At 48.8% G+C, this 15068-nt stretch overlaps 1 protein-coding gene across 2 annotated transcripts; it reads right to left on the bottom strand.

Annotated features, from left to right (window-relative positions):
- Window positions 1-505: 505 nt before the first annotated feature.
- Window positions 506-13945, bottom strand: E2F4 (E2F transcription factor 4). Of its 2 annotated transcripts, XM_087971580.1 has the most exons (11): window positions 13729-13945; window positions 10362-10471; window positions 9351-9512; window positions 8395-8438; window positions 7755-7816; window positions 6563-6845; window positions 4861-5052; window positions 4014-4061; window positions 3451-3495; window positions 1052-3204; window positions 506-937 (listed from the first exon to the last, which is right to left on the bottom strand). In XM_087971580.1, exons 1-10 carry the CDS (start codon window positions 13855-13857, stop codon window positions 3089-3091), a joined length of 1191 nt encoding a protein of 396 aa, XP_087827706.1. In that variant the 5' UTR covers window positions 13858-13945; the 3' UTR covers window positions 506-937; window positions 1052-3088. The 2 variants fall into 2 exon arrangements, with proteins under 2 accessions (XP_087827706.1, XP_087827707.1); XM_087971581.1 differs by lacking the exon at window positions 4014-4061.
- Window positions 13946-15068: the final 1123 nt, after the last annotated feature.

The following is a 15068-nucleotide window of genomic DNA, read 5'->3' as shown; positions in this document are numbered from 1 at the left end:
GGGCAAGGGTATTTATCCTGCCGCTGTCTCTTCCGCTTGATTTGTTCTGGATACAATGACTCTTCCTTCTCCATCACTCAGGGACAAGGAGTGTAGTAAAAGCCTCATTTGTCTGTTTTCTAGAGGTTGCTGATTTGTTGTTGACCCTACACCAAATTGGACCCCAGATCTAGTGCTGTGTTCAGTAGATCAACTCTGGAGTCCTTTTTAAGGGCTTGTGTAATTATTTCAATCCAAGCAGGTGGCAGTTCTTTTATCTTTATACGGGTCCTTACGTGGCAGCCAGGATTTATTCTACTCCCGCCTTTCATTCTCAAGTACTACTAATAAACCCACCTGGGACACAAAGAGGCTACCTGAAAAGAAGACCCTGGCAGTCAGATGCCAAGCCTTAAGCCATCTCCGCTCGGGACATTTTGTAGTCCAAGCCCTTGGCATCGCAAGATGGCGGATGTGCCATGGAGGGAATGAAATGCCTTCTTATGACAACACGATAGGCAGAAAGTTTTGGAAAGTTCGTTTATTCACTCAGGAAAAAAAAAACTGTACAAATATTACAGGCAATTTTCTTCTGCTGGAAAAAAGTATAAAAATAATCTTTTTTTATATGAATCAAAACTCATTTCTCTCCCTTTCCCCACCCACAAACATTTCCTCTATTGCATCTTTTGGGGGACGTCACCCAACGGGTCAGGGGCGCAAGAAGGTGACAGCAAAGAGAAACGAAGTTTCGGCTGCTAAACAGGAGCAGGCCCAAACCACGTACAATAGGCAGGAGGGGATGCAATGGAGGCAGGCAAGAGAGGCCTGTGTCTCGCTGGGGACAGCCACACAGAGCTAGAAGAACAGCTCAGAAACCCTGCAGGTGGAACGGTGTCCTTCTGGGAGAGGCGAACAGGATTCCAGGGTTTGGGGTTTTTTTGAGACAGTCATCTACCTCAGGGGTCTCCAACCTTGGCAACTTTAAGCCTGGAGGACTTCAAGCTGGCTGGGGAATTCTGGGAGTTAAAGTCCTCCAGGCTTAAAGTTGCCAAGGTTGGAGACCCCTGACCTGGAGGCAGAGACGAATGCTCCTAGGCTGGAGAGGTGAAAATCTCTTTTTATTAAATCTCGATTTCCTACCCGGAAAAACACAAAAGTTGCTTTTGTGGATCTTTTAAGCCCAGTGTTTTCAACCTTGGTGTGGCAGCTTTAAGATGGGTGGACTTCAAGTCCCAGAACTCCCCAGCCAGTATGGCTAGCTAGGGAATTCTGGGAGTTGAAGTCCACCCATCTTATATCTGTCAAGTTTTGAGACACCCAGCTTTGCCTCGGTCTCCCTAATGGAAATAGAAACATTCCCTGATTACAGGGGGGTGGAGGGAAAGGGAGGGGAGATCAGGGTCAGGCCTGCCCGCTCACACTGAATCCTTCCACAATTCTAAGTAGCACAATTCATTCAGTCCCCTCAAAAGGAGATTTTTTTTCTTTCAGCCAGGCAGTTCAAGGGCTGCGATGTGGGAGAGCTCCCCCCGCTTCGGATCGGAACCCTTCCCGACCGACCAGCCCCACTGCAAGGAGGCGGGCGCCTCTTCGGCACCTGCGACAGTCTTAGGAATCAGGAAAGCTGAGGTTCCGGGGTTTGCACGCGGTGTAACCCACGAGGCCGACGGGTGGTGGAAAATGGATATGGCTTTCAAGGGGTGGGTGGTGGGGGGAAAGGTGTTCGGAAGTGCAGGATTGGGGAGGGGCAGAAAGCGAGGGCTCCTTCCATATGTCCTCAAGATCAGGGGAAGCCCCCGATGGAGAGGCTGAGGGTGCGCTTGTCGGAGAGAAATGCGGGAAAGGGCACGCCGTGGTTTAAGTTCCAAAGAGAAGTCGGACTGCGCCAACAGCACCGGCAACGTAATACGTCTAGCCAATCGCAAAGGGAAACAGCGCACCCCGAAAAGCCCTACTCTAGCAGCTATGGGAGGAGGACACACCAGGGAGGCTCCCTTCGCTGTGACTAAATCTCCTCCATCGGAGGGTCCCAACGGAGACATCGGGGGAGGGGGGGGGGCTTGAGAGAGAAAGCAAGCCTCCCAATTAGTCCCAGCCAGCTCTTCCCTTCCTGATGCAGCACAGCTGCAGATGGGGGGGGGGAGGGGGCAACCCAGGACGGGTGTGTGCAAAAGAAGCTTTGGGTTGACAACAGGCAGGTTCCCACCTGCTCGAAGTCCCAACTTGTTTTTTGCACACCTCCTTTCTAACAAAATCATCTGGGAGTTCTGACTCTTTGGAGGAAAGTGACTGTGCAAAACTGGCACCTTAAAAACAAAACGCGCACGGGCACACACACACACACACACACACACACGATTTAAGTCTAGGCAACCTACAGGGGGGGAAAGGGCTTCGTGCTTTGTGTTGAAAAGATGCACCAGGAGGGTTACTTGAAACGCCACTTCTAAGCACATTAAAAACAAAAAAAAAAACCGATCCAGGGATCGGCTGAGAGGCCCACATTCCATCATGCCCAAAGCAGACAATTGCTAAAGAGAGGATCGTTTGAATTCTATGAATCGTTTGAATTCTATGAACGAGCCAAAAGAGAGGCCAAAAGAGAGGCCGGGGCTGGATTTCCCCACACACACACACACAAACCACCTGGCTCCGGTTTGGCTGTCCTGTTGGTAATTAGAAAAGGAAGGAGGGAGGGAGGGAGATGCAAAGTGCCCCCAGCAGTGCAGGGATGCCAAAACAGGCTAGAAGGGGACTCAAGGAAGCGCTTTTACTGTTCGGCAAGATTCGACAGCAGGTGCCTGGGAAGGAGGCCCGCTCAGGATCCGTGAAGGGACAAGGACTGGACCAAGATTAAGCCAGGGAAGAGGGGGGGAAAGAAAAGAAAAGAAAAAAAAGCTGGAGACGAGACTTTCGTCCTTATTGGTTTTCGGTCTAGACCAGAGCAGCTCTTGTGTTTCAGTCAAGCACTAGCGGACAAAGAATCCAAAATGAAGAGTTTGGGGTTTTCCCCCACATTCCTTTGAGACAAGTTTCTTTAAAAATAAAAAAAGGGGGGGGGGGGAAGAATCCGTATCCCAAAGTCCATCCATCCAGGCAGTCAAAGTCAGTGGTTGAGAATCGGGACGTCGAAAAGGTCGCAAACCCCTTCGCTCTCATCCAAGTTGTAGATGTAGTCGTGGTCTCCGGGAGGCGGGGAGAGGCGGAGTAAAGGAGCAAACACTGCCGGGGGTGGGGGAGAGAAAAGGAGACCCTTAGGAAGCGGGGGACTCTCCCGACACAGCAATCCCACAACCCTTAGCCCAACCTTTCTCAACCTCAGCAACTTTTAAGACGACAACATCCCAGGATCCCCCCAAGCCAGCCATGCTCGACTAAAAAACAATGCAGCGGCCCGCGCCCTGGTTTTCTATGCTTTCTGATGTGGCCTCCACTCCAAACCTGGGAGTGGAAGAAATGCAGTCCTACCTTCAGAGGACATCAGCTCTTCAAGCAACTCCGAATTCATGCACTCTATGGGAAGAAGAAGGTGTGAGACATTTACGTGCTTGCAAAATATGTGAGTGTGTCACCCAGTGCCCCAAATTTGAGATGGGGTAATCCTTCCAGCCCAGCTTCTTCTGTCTCATGTCTCAGTTCGCTCCTCGGTTGACTACATAAGCAGTAATAGGGCAGATTCTGCAGGCTCCTGCACGAGCAACATCAAAACAATGCATTTTTAGCAGCTGCTGCTTCTTCTTTTCTCCAGGGGGGGTTTGGTTTACGCAGGTAACCAAATGAAATGCCCCTGATATGTCCCTGCAGTAAACAGGTTTAAATGTTTTCATCGTCCAGCACTTGAAAGTCGCCCTTAAAAGTAGAAAACCAGCACAAGCCAAGAAAAGCGATTCCTTCTGTTGCTATTCTACAAGGGCCCAACTGGGGGGCCTTAATCAAGTTTGCGAAACGGTATGTCTGACTTTTCTGAACTTCTAAAGGAAAAAAAGGCAAAGCACAAACAAGGTTTGCTACAGGGACAACTAGCAACGCACCTCTGGTTGGCTCAAACATTTCTGAAAGCTCTTTGGGAAATTCCAGTACTGGAAAAAAAAAAAAAAAGAACAAAGGTTGCACATCTTAAAGACCAACGCAATTATTGTGGCAGAGGCTACCTCTGTTTCCAAGTACCTTCAGATGTTTGGGGGCTGCCATTCCCCATATGAAGAGAGAGAGGAGTTTTGGAAGCAGTAATTCCAACGTATTCAAGAGCCCAGGTAGGGAAAAGGCCAAGATACAATTCCAGTAACTGCAGTCTGCTAAGAGCTCTTGTTTTTATGTCACTCGAAGAAGATTCCCATTGTCAATACCCATGGTTTCCCAGCCAGGATCATTTTAAGCTGCGCGGACTTCAAGTCCCAGAATTCATGCTTGCTGGAGAGTTCTAGGAGTTAAAAAAGTCCACACAGCTTAAAAGTTGTCCTGGCTGGGAAACACGATCTGCACAGTTCATTTCTCCTGGTGGTTGATCCCACTTCCTCTAGCTCAGCTTCGTTTTAGAACAGGGGCCTTCAAACTTGACAGATTTAAGACTTGTGGACTTCCAACTCCCAGAATTCCTCCTCCAGTCATGTTAGCTGAGGAATTCTGGGAGTTGAAGTCCACAAAGTTAAAAGTCTTAAAGTTGCCAAGTTTGGGGACCCTTGTTTTAGAAGAACGTCTGCGAAAAGGAGCCAGTAGAGACTGTCAAACACACCCGATGACTTTGGAATTTAAAAAAAAAAACACACACACCCCGCATCAAAGTACAATGCAGGAGGTCAGAGCCAAACAAACTCAGGTTCTGTCAGTTTGGATCCATCCTAGCCGCCCACCCGATAGCTGGAAACCCAGAGCACTTACTTTCTGTGGGGAAGGACTTGATTGGCTCGAAGGAGGTAAAGGAACTGGGCGAGACAGAGCTGCTGTCCAGCAAGGCTGAGGATTGGAGGGGCTGCGTATCGAGCCCAGCTGGCGGGCTGGCCGGTACAGTCGAAGGGGTAAGCGAGTCCAGCTCCACACTGCTTTTTGATTCTGCTGTCGAGGTGCCTGTCTCTGCGATGATGAGAAGAGGGTGACAGAAAGATAAATTATGGTTTAAGATCGCATGCCACCCAACCACCTATTGCAGGAGTCTCCAACCTTGGCGACTTTGAAGACTTTGCTGGCTGAGGAATTCTGGGAGTTGAAGTCCACAAGTCCTAAAGTTGCCAAGGTTGGACACCCCTGACCTATGATGTAGGATGGGATTCCACACAGCTAGGGGAATGCAGCTGGCAGGCTCATAGCAACCGTCAGGAAAAGTACTTTTAAGTTCAATCCATCACAATAGAGCTGCAAGGGACCTTGGAGGTCTTCTAGTCCAACCCCTGCTCAAGTAGGAGACCCTATACCATTTCAGATTCAGTGTTTGTCCAGTCTCTTCTTAAAAGCCTCGTGATGGAGCATCCACAACTTCTGGAGGCAAGTTGTTCCACTGGTTAATTGTCCTGTTAGGAAATGTCTCCTTAATTCCAGGTTGCCTCTCCTCTTGGTTAATTTCCATCCATTGCTTGTCATCTTGCCTCCTGGTGCTTTGGAAAATAAGTTGATACCCTCTTCTTTGTGGCAGTCTCTAAAATACTGCAACACTGCTGTCACGTTCCCCTTGGTCCTTTTCTTTTCTCTTCTCTAGACTGGCCATACCCAAGCCCTGCAACCATTCTTCGTATGTTTTGTCTCCAGGCCCTTGATCATCTTAGCTGCCCTTTGCGCTTTTTCCGGCCTTGTAAAGAAACCCCCCAGTTAGCACCTTCCCATTACTCTACGGCAGCTAAGGGTAGGGCGTATTGATAGTCATTGCCCTGTTGCCAAGCTTCTAGTGCCAGGGATGGTCCAAGCAGGGCTGTTAAACAGGTTCCTGTCTCATCCACATTCCCAATTTTCAAAATGAGTGCTTTTTATTTTTAGAGCAGAATTCTGTCCCTTCTCCAAGAAAACCTCTCTGGAAGGATTAGCCGACCTCATCCCAGCTCTTCTGATGTGAGGTTTGCCATCTAAATCTTGAGGGGGGGCCAGGGAATCTTTCATGCCCTGGGATGCCTGGCCTGGAATATGTCTGATTGCAAACAGGGCCAGAAAGGATATTTGCATATTGGAATTACAGATTAACTGAGTTGGAAGGGACCTTATGGAGAAGATGCCATTATTTTGATGGAGAAAAGGAAAGGTCCACAACAAACCTTTTCCTCAATATGTTTCCTGCTTAAGAAACGACATGCCATGAGGTGATTTTTCATCTCAGGCTGTAGCAGAGATTCAAAGGAGGATGAAAGGCTATACAAGGGGCAAGGAAAACAGGGCAAGGACAAAGTGGACCCCAAATTGGGTCCTTGATTTCACGGGACTCTTGTTTCTGCAGAATTAACCTAATTTAATCAGGATCAGCCTCGCCTTCCTGGAGGTACCCTGGGAGCCAAAGTTCTGAGTCAGCAAACGTTAATAGCATAGTTACTGGCCCACTTTTAAAATGGGCGTTTAAACTTTAACGAAGGCTGTGCTTTTCCCTCGTCCCTTTGAAGCTCACCTGCCACGGCGGCCGATTGGGGCACGGAGGGCCTGTGGTCTTGTGTGCTGCTGGGCACAGACCCAGGAGGGTTGGCACCGCTGGGAAGAGGGGTCTCCTGGGACGGGGGAACGGATGGCTTCTTAGAGGGAGTGATTGGCTGGCACTGAATGAGGTCTTCCGGGGGAGGGACAGGAAGTACCACCGGAGGAGAGCTCCAGGCATCCTTGTTTACTAGAAGAACATCAATGGAACCGTTGCTGCTCTTTAGGTGGATCTGGTATTTCCTCTGGCCGTTTAAGCCCTAGAGAGAAAGAAAAAAAAAGAGAGGTTGCATGGACGCAACTGTACGAACGGTATACGGTGGTGGTATTAGTGCGACGGCGTCATCAGGTGTCATCACAAGACTGGAAGGAAACCATCGGTGTCAGTATGGAATTCTTTCTCCAGGTGTTCTCTACGGACAGGGGAACCCCAAACCTTCCCGTCACCACTAAAGGAGAAGCCCCTTCTCAATTCGTTGAGCCCCACATCCAGCCAGACGCTTCTTGGAGAAAGCAGCCTATAATACCAAGTGGAATGGGAGGCAGCTTAGCTCAGTACAGTTCCAGGCACCTTAGAGCTAGCCATTGTTTTTAACTAGAGACCCTAGGAAAGTTGAACATGTGGTCCGTACAGAATGGAATCCGTTGAGCCCCCTTAGGCCAGGGTTTCCCAACTTTAAGATGCAAGGACTTCAACTCCCATGCTTCCCCAGCCAGGGGAACCAACTCTGGGAGTCGGAAGTCCATGTCTCTTAATGCTGCTCCTGTTGGGAAATCTTTCCACCAGCCAAATAGATATTTCTACAACAGCAATATTCCCCTTGGGAATAACCCACAAAAGACTTCACGCGGATGGGACTATTGAGTTGCTTTCTTTTTCATCGCTGGTTTTTTTCTTCTTCCTGGTATCCTTTCCCCTCCTTTCTTCTCTTCTTTCTGCATCTCAATTCCCTGGAGAGCGAGCGATGTCAGACTGCTCTTGAACGTATCTGAATATTAATGGAGTACCATTTTTGATTGGTAACTTTTCTGCAGAGGGCTTTCCCCTCTTTTTGCTTGCAACCTGTCAAATATGTTTGGCTGCAAAAGGCCCTCGGTCACTGAAGCTGCTGGCATGCTGACTTCTTGGGGTGAGCCCTCTGCTAGCATCACCAAACATCTACACCCACCTCAGGGACAGGAACTTCTAGCTGGGTTCCTGACGGAGCTCGGATGGCCAGCAATGTGTCGCCTGCAACAAGAAACCAAAATGCTGCATTCAGGAAACAGCTAAGCAACACAAAATGACACATTCTTTGCTTTTCCTAACCCCAGCTGGGCAGTGTTTTCTGTTCCTAATTGCCAGGAACTGTCTTCCCATCTCCCACACTCCCAATTCTACCCAGAAAGGCACATCAAAGATAAGTTGATCCAGAGAAGGACCAACTCCTTGCGAAGATGTTGCAAGGGTGGAATTATATTGAACAGGCAGGGATAGCAGGGATGAAGCAGGCATATTCCCCTCTGAAAAAAAAATCGGGGCCGGCCAAAAGAGACACCCCACCGCGCGCCAAGAAATCGCTGCCCAGCTCCCTTTTCCTGCCACTCAGCGGCCTCCGCTCGCACCGCCCGCCCGCCCGGGCTCCGCTCGCACCACCCGCCCGCCCTCCGCTCGCACCGCCCGCCCGCCCGGGCTCCGCTCGCACCGCCCGCCACTCGCACCGCCCGCCCACCTGCCCGGGCTCCGCTCGCGGCGATTCCCCCAAAAATCGGAATTCCGATTTTAATCGGAAGAATATCATGTCTGATGAAGTGACACGCCATCCTTACCTGGGAAGCACTTGCAAAGATCCTCGTCTGTCACATACGCTAATGTTCCTGAAGTTAAGGGGAAAAAACCAGCTGCCTCTGAACCTCAGCAGGATCATTCCCCTTCCCTCCCAATAGTATTTTTTATTTCTTTTCATGATCCTGTAATCCCATTTTTTATTGGGGTGGAGTCAGGGCGGCTAAATGGAACTGAGCATTTACTGGCCAGACGCCCTTCCAGAGGCCTATGAGGAGTTCGCAGCAATTGATCTCTTGTGTCTTGATAAATACCTGTCGCTGCCTAGGATTGAACTCTCTCAATCTGGATTGTTGAACATCAGCAGTAGTTTTCTGCCATTCCAAGATAGATGCATCCAATAAATGTAGCATACAAGTCTCAATCCTGTTAAAAATTAATCCTCCTTTTGTCCTAAACTCTCACCACCAATCCTGGAAAATTGGAGCCCAACCAGTTTGTATTGTTCACTGTGGTTCTCCACTGGAAATATACCAACAGGCCACCAACACAGGAAAAACATCTAAGGACAGACTAGGGAAAAACCAGAGCACGGATGAGAAAAAAGGATACTAATTTGAAACACAAGGAACATTATTATTTCACGCTATTAGGACAGTTGAATAAAGAGCCTTTTCTAATCTGATGTTAGCTGTTTTCTATTATCCTATGAAAATTAGGTTACCTGCCTAGAAACATTTCTATCAGAAAACAGCGTGCATTAAAAAAAAATTGTCCTACACAAATTGGCATAAACGATATAAGGATGGGTGATGCAGTCGCTCTGAGACTACAAATTCCAGAATTCCCAGCCAACGACTAAATTCTGGGCACTGCCATCCCAAATATTCAGGAGGTAGAACTGTAAAGCTAGGCCAGAGCAGAATCGCCAGAAAGGATCTGCATTTGAGCATCGAAGAAACCCAAAAGCGGGAAGAACCAGAGTAGACGCCAAGGATATTCGTTGTTCTGTACATCATCGGTGACATTCCTGATACTCTGCTGCACCCACATCTTTTGCTGTTCCAGCTCTCGTTCCCGATGTTCCAGGTCCTCAATCTCTGCTTTCAACTCAATCAACTTGTGGGCAATTTCTCGGGTATTACAGCCAGGCCCCACACCTCTGACAAGAACGGGAAAAACAAGCGAAATCAAGGGATCAGCCTTTTTCACAGTGTATTAAGAATCCCATATCAATGATCATTTCAATCACACACACTGCCTGCAGAAGAAAGCCTTTGGGTTTTTCTTTTAGTTCTATCTTTTCCAAAGAGAATTCAGTGACACCCTTAATGCACCCGGGAGAGAACTCAAATATCCTTTTCAAAGTTTTTCTCTGCATTATGTTTTCCCAGGGGGGAGGGTGGGTGGGGAAATCCATTAATAAAAGTCTCAAAAATTCTCATCCCTGGAAGATCAAGTACCTGGTCAAAGCAATAGGACTGAACTTCCTCTTTATCACTCCTGTATGTATGTAGATGTAAATGTATATATGTATGTGTATATTATACACACACACGCACACACAGTCACTCAGCAGAGCTACTGATAAAATTCTTCCAAAGCTAGCTTCAGAAAAACATTCAGACACACACACAGCTGTCTCAAAGGTGCTTGTTCAAAAGGCAACTGGACTTTGTTTTTATTTGAAGACATTTCACTTCTCATCCAAGAAGCTTCTTCAGTTCTGACTCAATTCAGTCAGCCAGTCAGAACTGAAAAGGCTTCTTGGATGAGGAGCGAAACGACTTCAAATAAAAACAAAGGAAGTCCAGTTGCCCTTTCAAAAAGCACCTTTGAGACACCCATGACCTGAGAAGTGAGAAATTCCATAGAAACCCCACAGCTGTTCGGATAAATTGTTCTGCCTCTGATTCATACGTGTGAGTGGTTAACAGTGAATGCAATTGCAGTCCCTTCTGTGGAAGCTATAGTGCCAGGGCTTCTCTATCGCCCCCCGCCCCTTACTCACTTCCACTGAATACTGTTCTTCGATTTCTTCTCGATAAGTCCAATGCCCTCAAGGACGTTTGTAATATCATAAATACGTCTCTTTTGCCGCACTGCCAGAGTATCTGCTGCCTGCAAAAGCAAACAAACAAAAAAGAGGTGAGTTCAAAGGCACCATAGTGTAACAAAAAATACCTGGACCACCACAACACAAAAGCTATGTTAATTACATCACACCCTGCTTGTGAACTTTCTCAAGGACTCTATCTCAATTGCTCAGGACAGGTCTATTTTAAGACTGAAAAATGCCAGTCTCTTTCATGAATGATTATTCTGGTGTGAAACTGTCAAACTCATCACCAAATCACAAAGCAGCTGCAACAACCACAAAACAGAGCACCTTATGCAAAAATTAACTGTTCAGATTAGGCTAATGCGCTTACTGCTTTGTCAATTCATTACCAATGGTTGCTAATTAAGAAATCTTGTTTCTTTGGCCTTCTATTTGTTTGGATTCCATTTTAATTTGTTTCCTGCATGCTACTGCAAATTAATTTACATTACTTGACATGGTTCAATCATTTCTCTTTTATCCTAGCTATGTATATAGAAACCGAAATGGCAGTGCTCTGCCAGCGAACACTGACCCATTTTTTTTTATTTTCCTGCAATACATTAGATGAAAGCGCCATCCTGCACGTGGGTATTCACAGCACATTTTTCAATGAGTTGAACAAGAATGACCCACAGATAAATTACACATGTATAGGATTTATAAACTTTTATGATGCAGAAGAAGTAAGATTCCTATTCTTTGGATTTGACAAACCCTGTCCATACTTCTACAGAGGTAGATCCCACTGAATGCAGATGAGCTTACTTCTAAATAACACACCTCACATTGTGCTGCTGTGATGTTTATAAATGCTGTAGCAACACTTCCCATCACAGCTGCCTTTTGGAATAAATACAGATAGTCCTCAACTTACAACAGTTGGACCGTGTGAAGTTATAACGGCACAGAAAAAAAGTAACTTAGGGCCCGTTTTCACACTATTTTCTATCCATTGCAGCATCAAAATTCTGATGCCTGGCAACTGCCTCCTATTTATGTCCGTGGCAAAGTCCCGCAGTCATGCGATGCCCTTTTAAGCAAAGTCAGGGGAGAAGCCAGATTCATTTAACCACCTGTCATTAACTGAACAGCTACAGCGATTCACTTCACTGTGTCAAGGAAGGTCATAAAATGGGGCAAAATTCACTTGTCTCACTTAGCAACAGAAATGTTGGGCTCCATTGTGATTCTAAGTCGAGAACTACCTGTTCTGTGTAACCACCACAGGTTGCTGCTGTTAATCTACCCAACAGAGGACTCAGCAGCTGTAGCCTTCCAAATGTTGCTGAACTGCAGCTCTGAAGACCCAGGTCCCCATGGCCAACAGGGAAGGGTGCTCAGCATTGAAAAGGCCATATTTCCTATTATTCACATGGGAATTCACCCATGCTCTGTTAAACCTCAGCTGTGGTTCACAGCACAAAGAAGCAACTTCCTGCCCGGCTCCCTTGCTTTAAGTTCCCTCCATGTGCTTCTGGGGAGAAACCCTGCTGTCCCTTGCTACCAACTGTCCTTAGTTTCAAGAACTTTGGGACTCTTTCCTTCCCCTCCCCACCAATAAAATGTAAAATCTTCTGCAGAAATCTTAACCCGCCCAAGCAATGCCTAAGAAAGCCTGCAGAGAAGCCCAAGGAGCCAGTTGCAACTACCGCAGCAGCTCTTCCTCCCCACCGTGAATCTCTTCTACCTGCAAGTCGGCAGAAGGATGCGGGCAAACGGATTCCCTCCTGCCCAGCCGCCACACAAAACACAGCCATCGCCATTCGGGCTGGGGGGGGGGAGGTCGTGCGTTGGCAAGCATGCAGGTGGCGGAGGGAGTTGTGGGAGGGGAAGAAAGGGCTCCCACCAGCTGGCAGGAGGAGGGGGAAGAAAAGACAAAAGCCGACTGCTGCAGCCATCCAAAGGGGATGCTGTCCCCCCTATTGCCCTGCTGATGCTGGATGAGGGAGAGGAGGGAGGGAAGGATCATTAATGATATTAGCTAGTTGGTTTATGAAATGAGCAGCAAGGGAGGGAGGGGATATTCCCCCATATCCCTGCTGATGCTGGATGGATGGATGGATGGATGGATGGATGGATGGAGGAAGGAAGGAAGGAAGGAAGGAAGGAAGGAAGGAAGGAAGGAAGGAAGGAAGGAAGGAAGGAAGGAAAAAGAGAAGGAATAAAGGAAGGAAATGAGAGTAAGGGAACTAAAAGGAAGGAAGGAAGGAAGGAAGGAAGGAAGGAAGGAAGGAGAGGAAGGAAGGAAGGAAGGAAGGAAGGGAAAAAAAGAGAAGGAATAAAGGAAGGAAATGAGAGTAAGGGAACTAAAAGGAAGGAAGGAAGGAAGGAAGGAAAAAGAGAAGGAATAAAGGAAGGGAAATGAGAGTAAGGGAACTAAAAGGAAGGAAGGAAGGAAGGAAGGAAGGAAGGAAGGAAGGAAGGAAGGAAGCATCATTAATGATATTAGCTAGTTGGTTTATGAAATGAGCAGCAAGGGAGGGGAGGGAGGGGATATCCCCCCCAGCCCTGCTGATGCTGGATGAGAAAAGGAAGGAAGGAGGAAGGGAGGGAAGGAAGGGAGGGAGGGAGCTAATCGGAAGGAGAAATGAGTGGAAGACCCCCACACACAGCGCACCAGAGGTACCCTTTCTCCCCCCATGACCGAGTCATGCTCAAACAGAAGCCATCTCAATGTGACCACATAGGAACCATGGACACGTTCGCGCGCGCGCACACGCGGTTGCACACACACACACACACACACACGTGAAAGCCACACACACGTGCGCACGCCGGGCAAAGGATGCTGCCCAGCAGCCTGAGAATGGCTCCTTTGCCCGGCTTTGCAACCCCGCCCCCAAGCACCCTCAAGGCTGCAGCGTCTTTTCCCCAGGCTCGGGCGCAGATGGGAGTTGTAGTCCTTGCGCCCAGCGAGCCGGTGGAAGGAGAGAAGACCCACCAGCCGCCCCCCACCCCCACCCCCCAAAAACCCACATGGCCCAGGGGTGGGGGGTCAAGAGAACCGGAGTCCTCCTCCTGGAAGAGGCTGCAGCCCAAACCTCTCCTGGCCGGGGAAGGCACAGCAGAGCGCTGCCAGCTTCCCACCCCGGCATCTCCCCGCCGCGCAGGCGGATGGGCTTTGTAGTTCCCCCGCCCCTGCAACCCTTTTGGGCCGGCTGCCTCTTCCCCGGGGAGGGGGAGACGGGGAGGGCCTTGGGCTTCTCCAGGCGAGGGTCCTGCGGCCCCTTCCTTGCTTCACCCCCCCTCACCCCCTCACCCCCCAATGGCTCACCAGCTTCAGGTCGAGCACGCCGTCCTTGGCCTCCTGCAGCAGCGAGACGAACTTGGTGGTGAGCAGCCCCAGGCTCTTCTCGTGCCGGCTGGGCGCGCCGCCCGGCGGCTGCGGTCCGGACTCCGCCATCCGGACGGCTCACACCTGCCGCCGCCGCCGCCGGTGTGCGGATCCCCGCGCTCGCTCCGCCGCGGCACCCCCCCACCTCCACTCCGCCGCCGCCGCTTCCGGCCGCCGCGGGGCATGACGGGAGGGGGAGGAGCCAGGGCGCTCCATCTTGAGGAGAAAGGGCGTCTTTTTCTCCAAGCCCCGCCCCCCTCTGCCCGACCGGCTTTTCTTGTGCGGCGTTCTGCCGACGGATCTCTCTTTCTCTCTCTGTGTGTGTATGTATAGCGACGCCTACTGGCCAGGAGACGAAAAGACTCGGGGGAGCCCCACCCTCTTTGCAATTCTTGGTCGCGGAGAGAGCTAGTGCGAAGTTCCCATCATCCCCAGCTCAGCGCGGTTGCTTTGCACTACAGTTCTCATCATCCCTTCCCCTCCCCAAGCCGGCATAGCTAAAGGCCTTGGGGACTGCAAAGCTTGAAGCCGAAAAGGCTTGGTGGGGGGAAAAAAACAGGATAATAATTCAATTAATACAAATAATGCAATTAATACAAAAGCAATAATAGTTGTAAATAAAACAATAAATACAATATATAACACTAATGTAGTGGTTAAGACATCAGGATAGAACCCAGCAGTCCATAGTTCTAGTGCTGTTTTAAGCACAGCTGGGTGACCTTCAGCCGCTCCTCACTCTTGTTTAACCTCTGCAAATTTCCTGCCTTTTTTACCAAGACACCAGATAGATGTCTCATGCATTTTAGTAGATATCAGTCGTAGAATGCTTTTTTTCTTCTCAGAATAATTGAATCAACCCGAATAAATAAAGCTCCAAAACAGAACCTCAAGGATATGTGAATTATCTCAGTGAAGCCCTTTCTACATAGTTGGGGATACCTGGATTATTTTCCAGACCGTTCTTATATTTCAAAACACTGCTTCCCACCCTGAAATGCAACACACAAATAATTAGTTTGTGAATTGTTGTGCCTTAGAGTTATCTGGGAATGACTTTCAGACGGCAACTGAGTTGCACTGCTATCTAGTAGTCAGATAACCAGGCCTCCCGTAGCTTGGAACTATTGATCTTCAGGTCAGCCGGAAGCAACTAATGTCTGAGAACATTGATAATGGGAAACAACATGCATACTAACAAAGAGTGTGTGTGTGTGAGAGAGAAAGAGAGAGAGAGACAGACAGACAGATGCACACAAACAAACAAACACACACACACA

Source organism: Notechis scutatus, chromosome 9 (genome assembly GCF_049901735.1).
Source record: "Notechis scutatus isolate UNSWTSFEM ecotype Mainland chromosome 9, rNotScu1.2, whole genome shotgun sequence".
In the NCBI taxonomy this organism is placed as follows: domain Eukaryota; kingdom Metazoa; phylum Chordata; class Lepidosauria; order Squamata; family Elapidae; genus Notechis; species Notechis scutatus.
The sequence above is the reverse complement of the archived record's forward strand: the minus strand, read 5'-3'. Positions and strand labels throughout refer to the sequence as shown.

Bases quoted from the DNA above. Each gene is read 5' to 3' on its own strand.
- E2F4 (XM_087971580.1), bottom strand. From the start codon at position 13,857: ATGGCGGAGTCCGGACCGCAGCCGCCGGGCGGCGCGCCCAGCCGGCAC. The intron at 5,053-6,562 runs GTGAGCTTCAAA...TCATCATCGCAG, and splicing joins CCAATCGGCCGCCGTGGCAG to AGACAGGCACCTCGACAGCA. The intron at 3,205-3,450 runs GTAGGACTGCAT...CACCCCCGGCAG, and splicing joins AGAGCTGATGTCCTCTGAAG to TGTTTGCTCCTTTACTCCGC.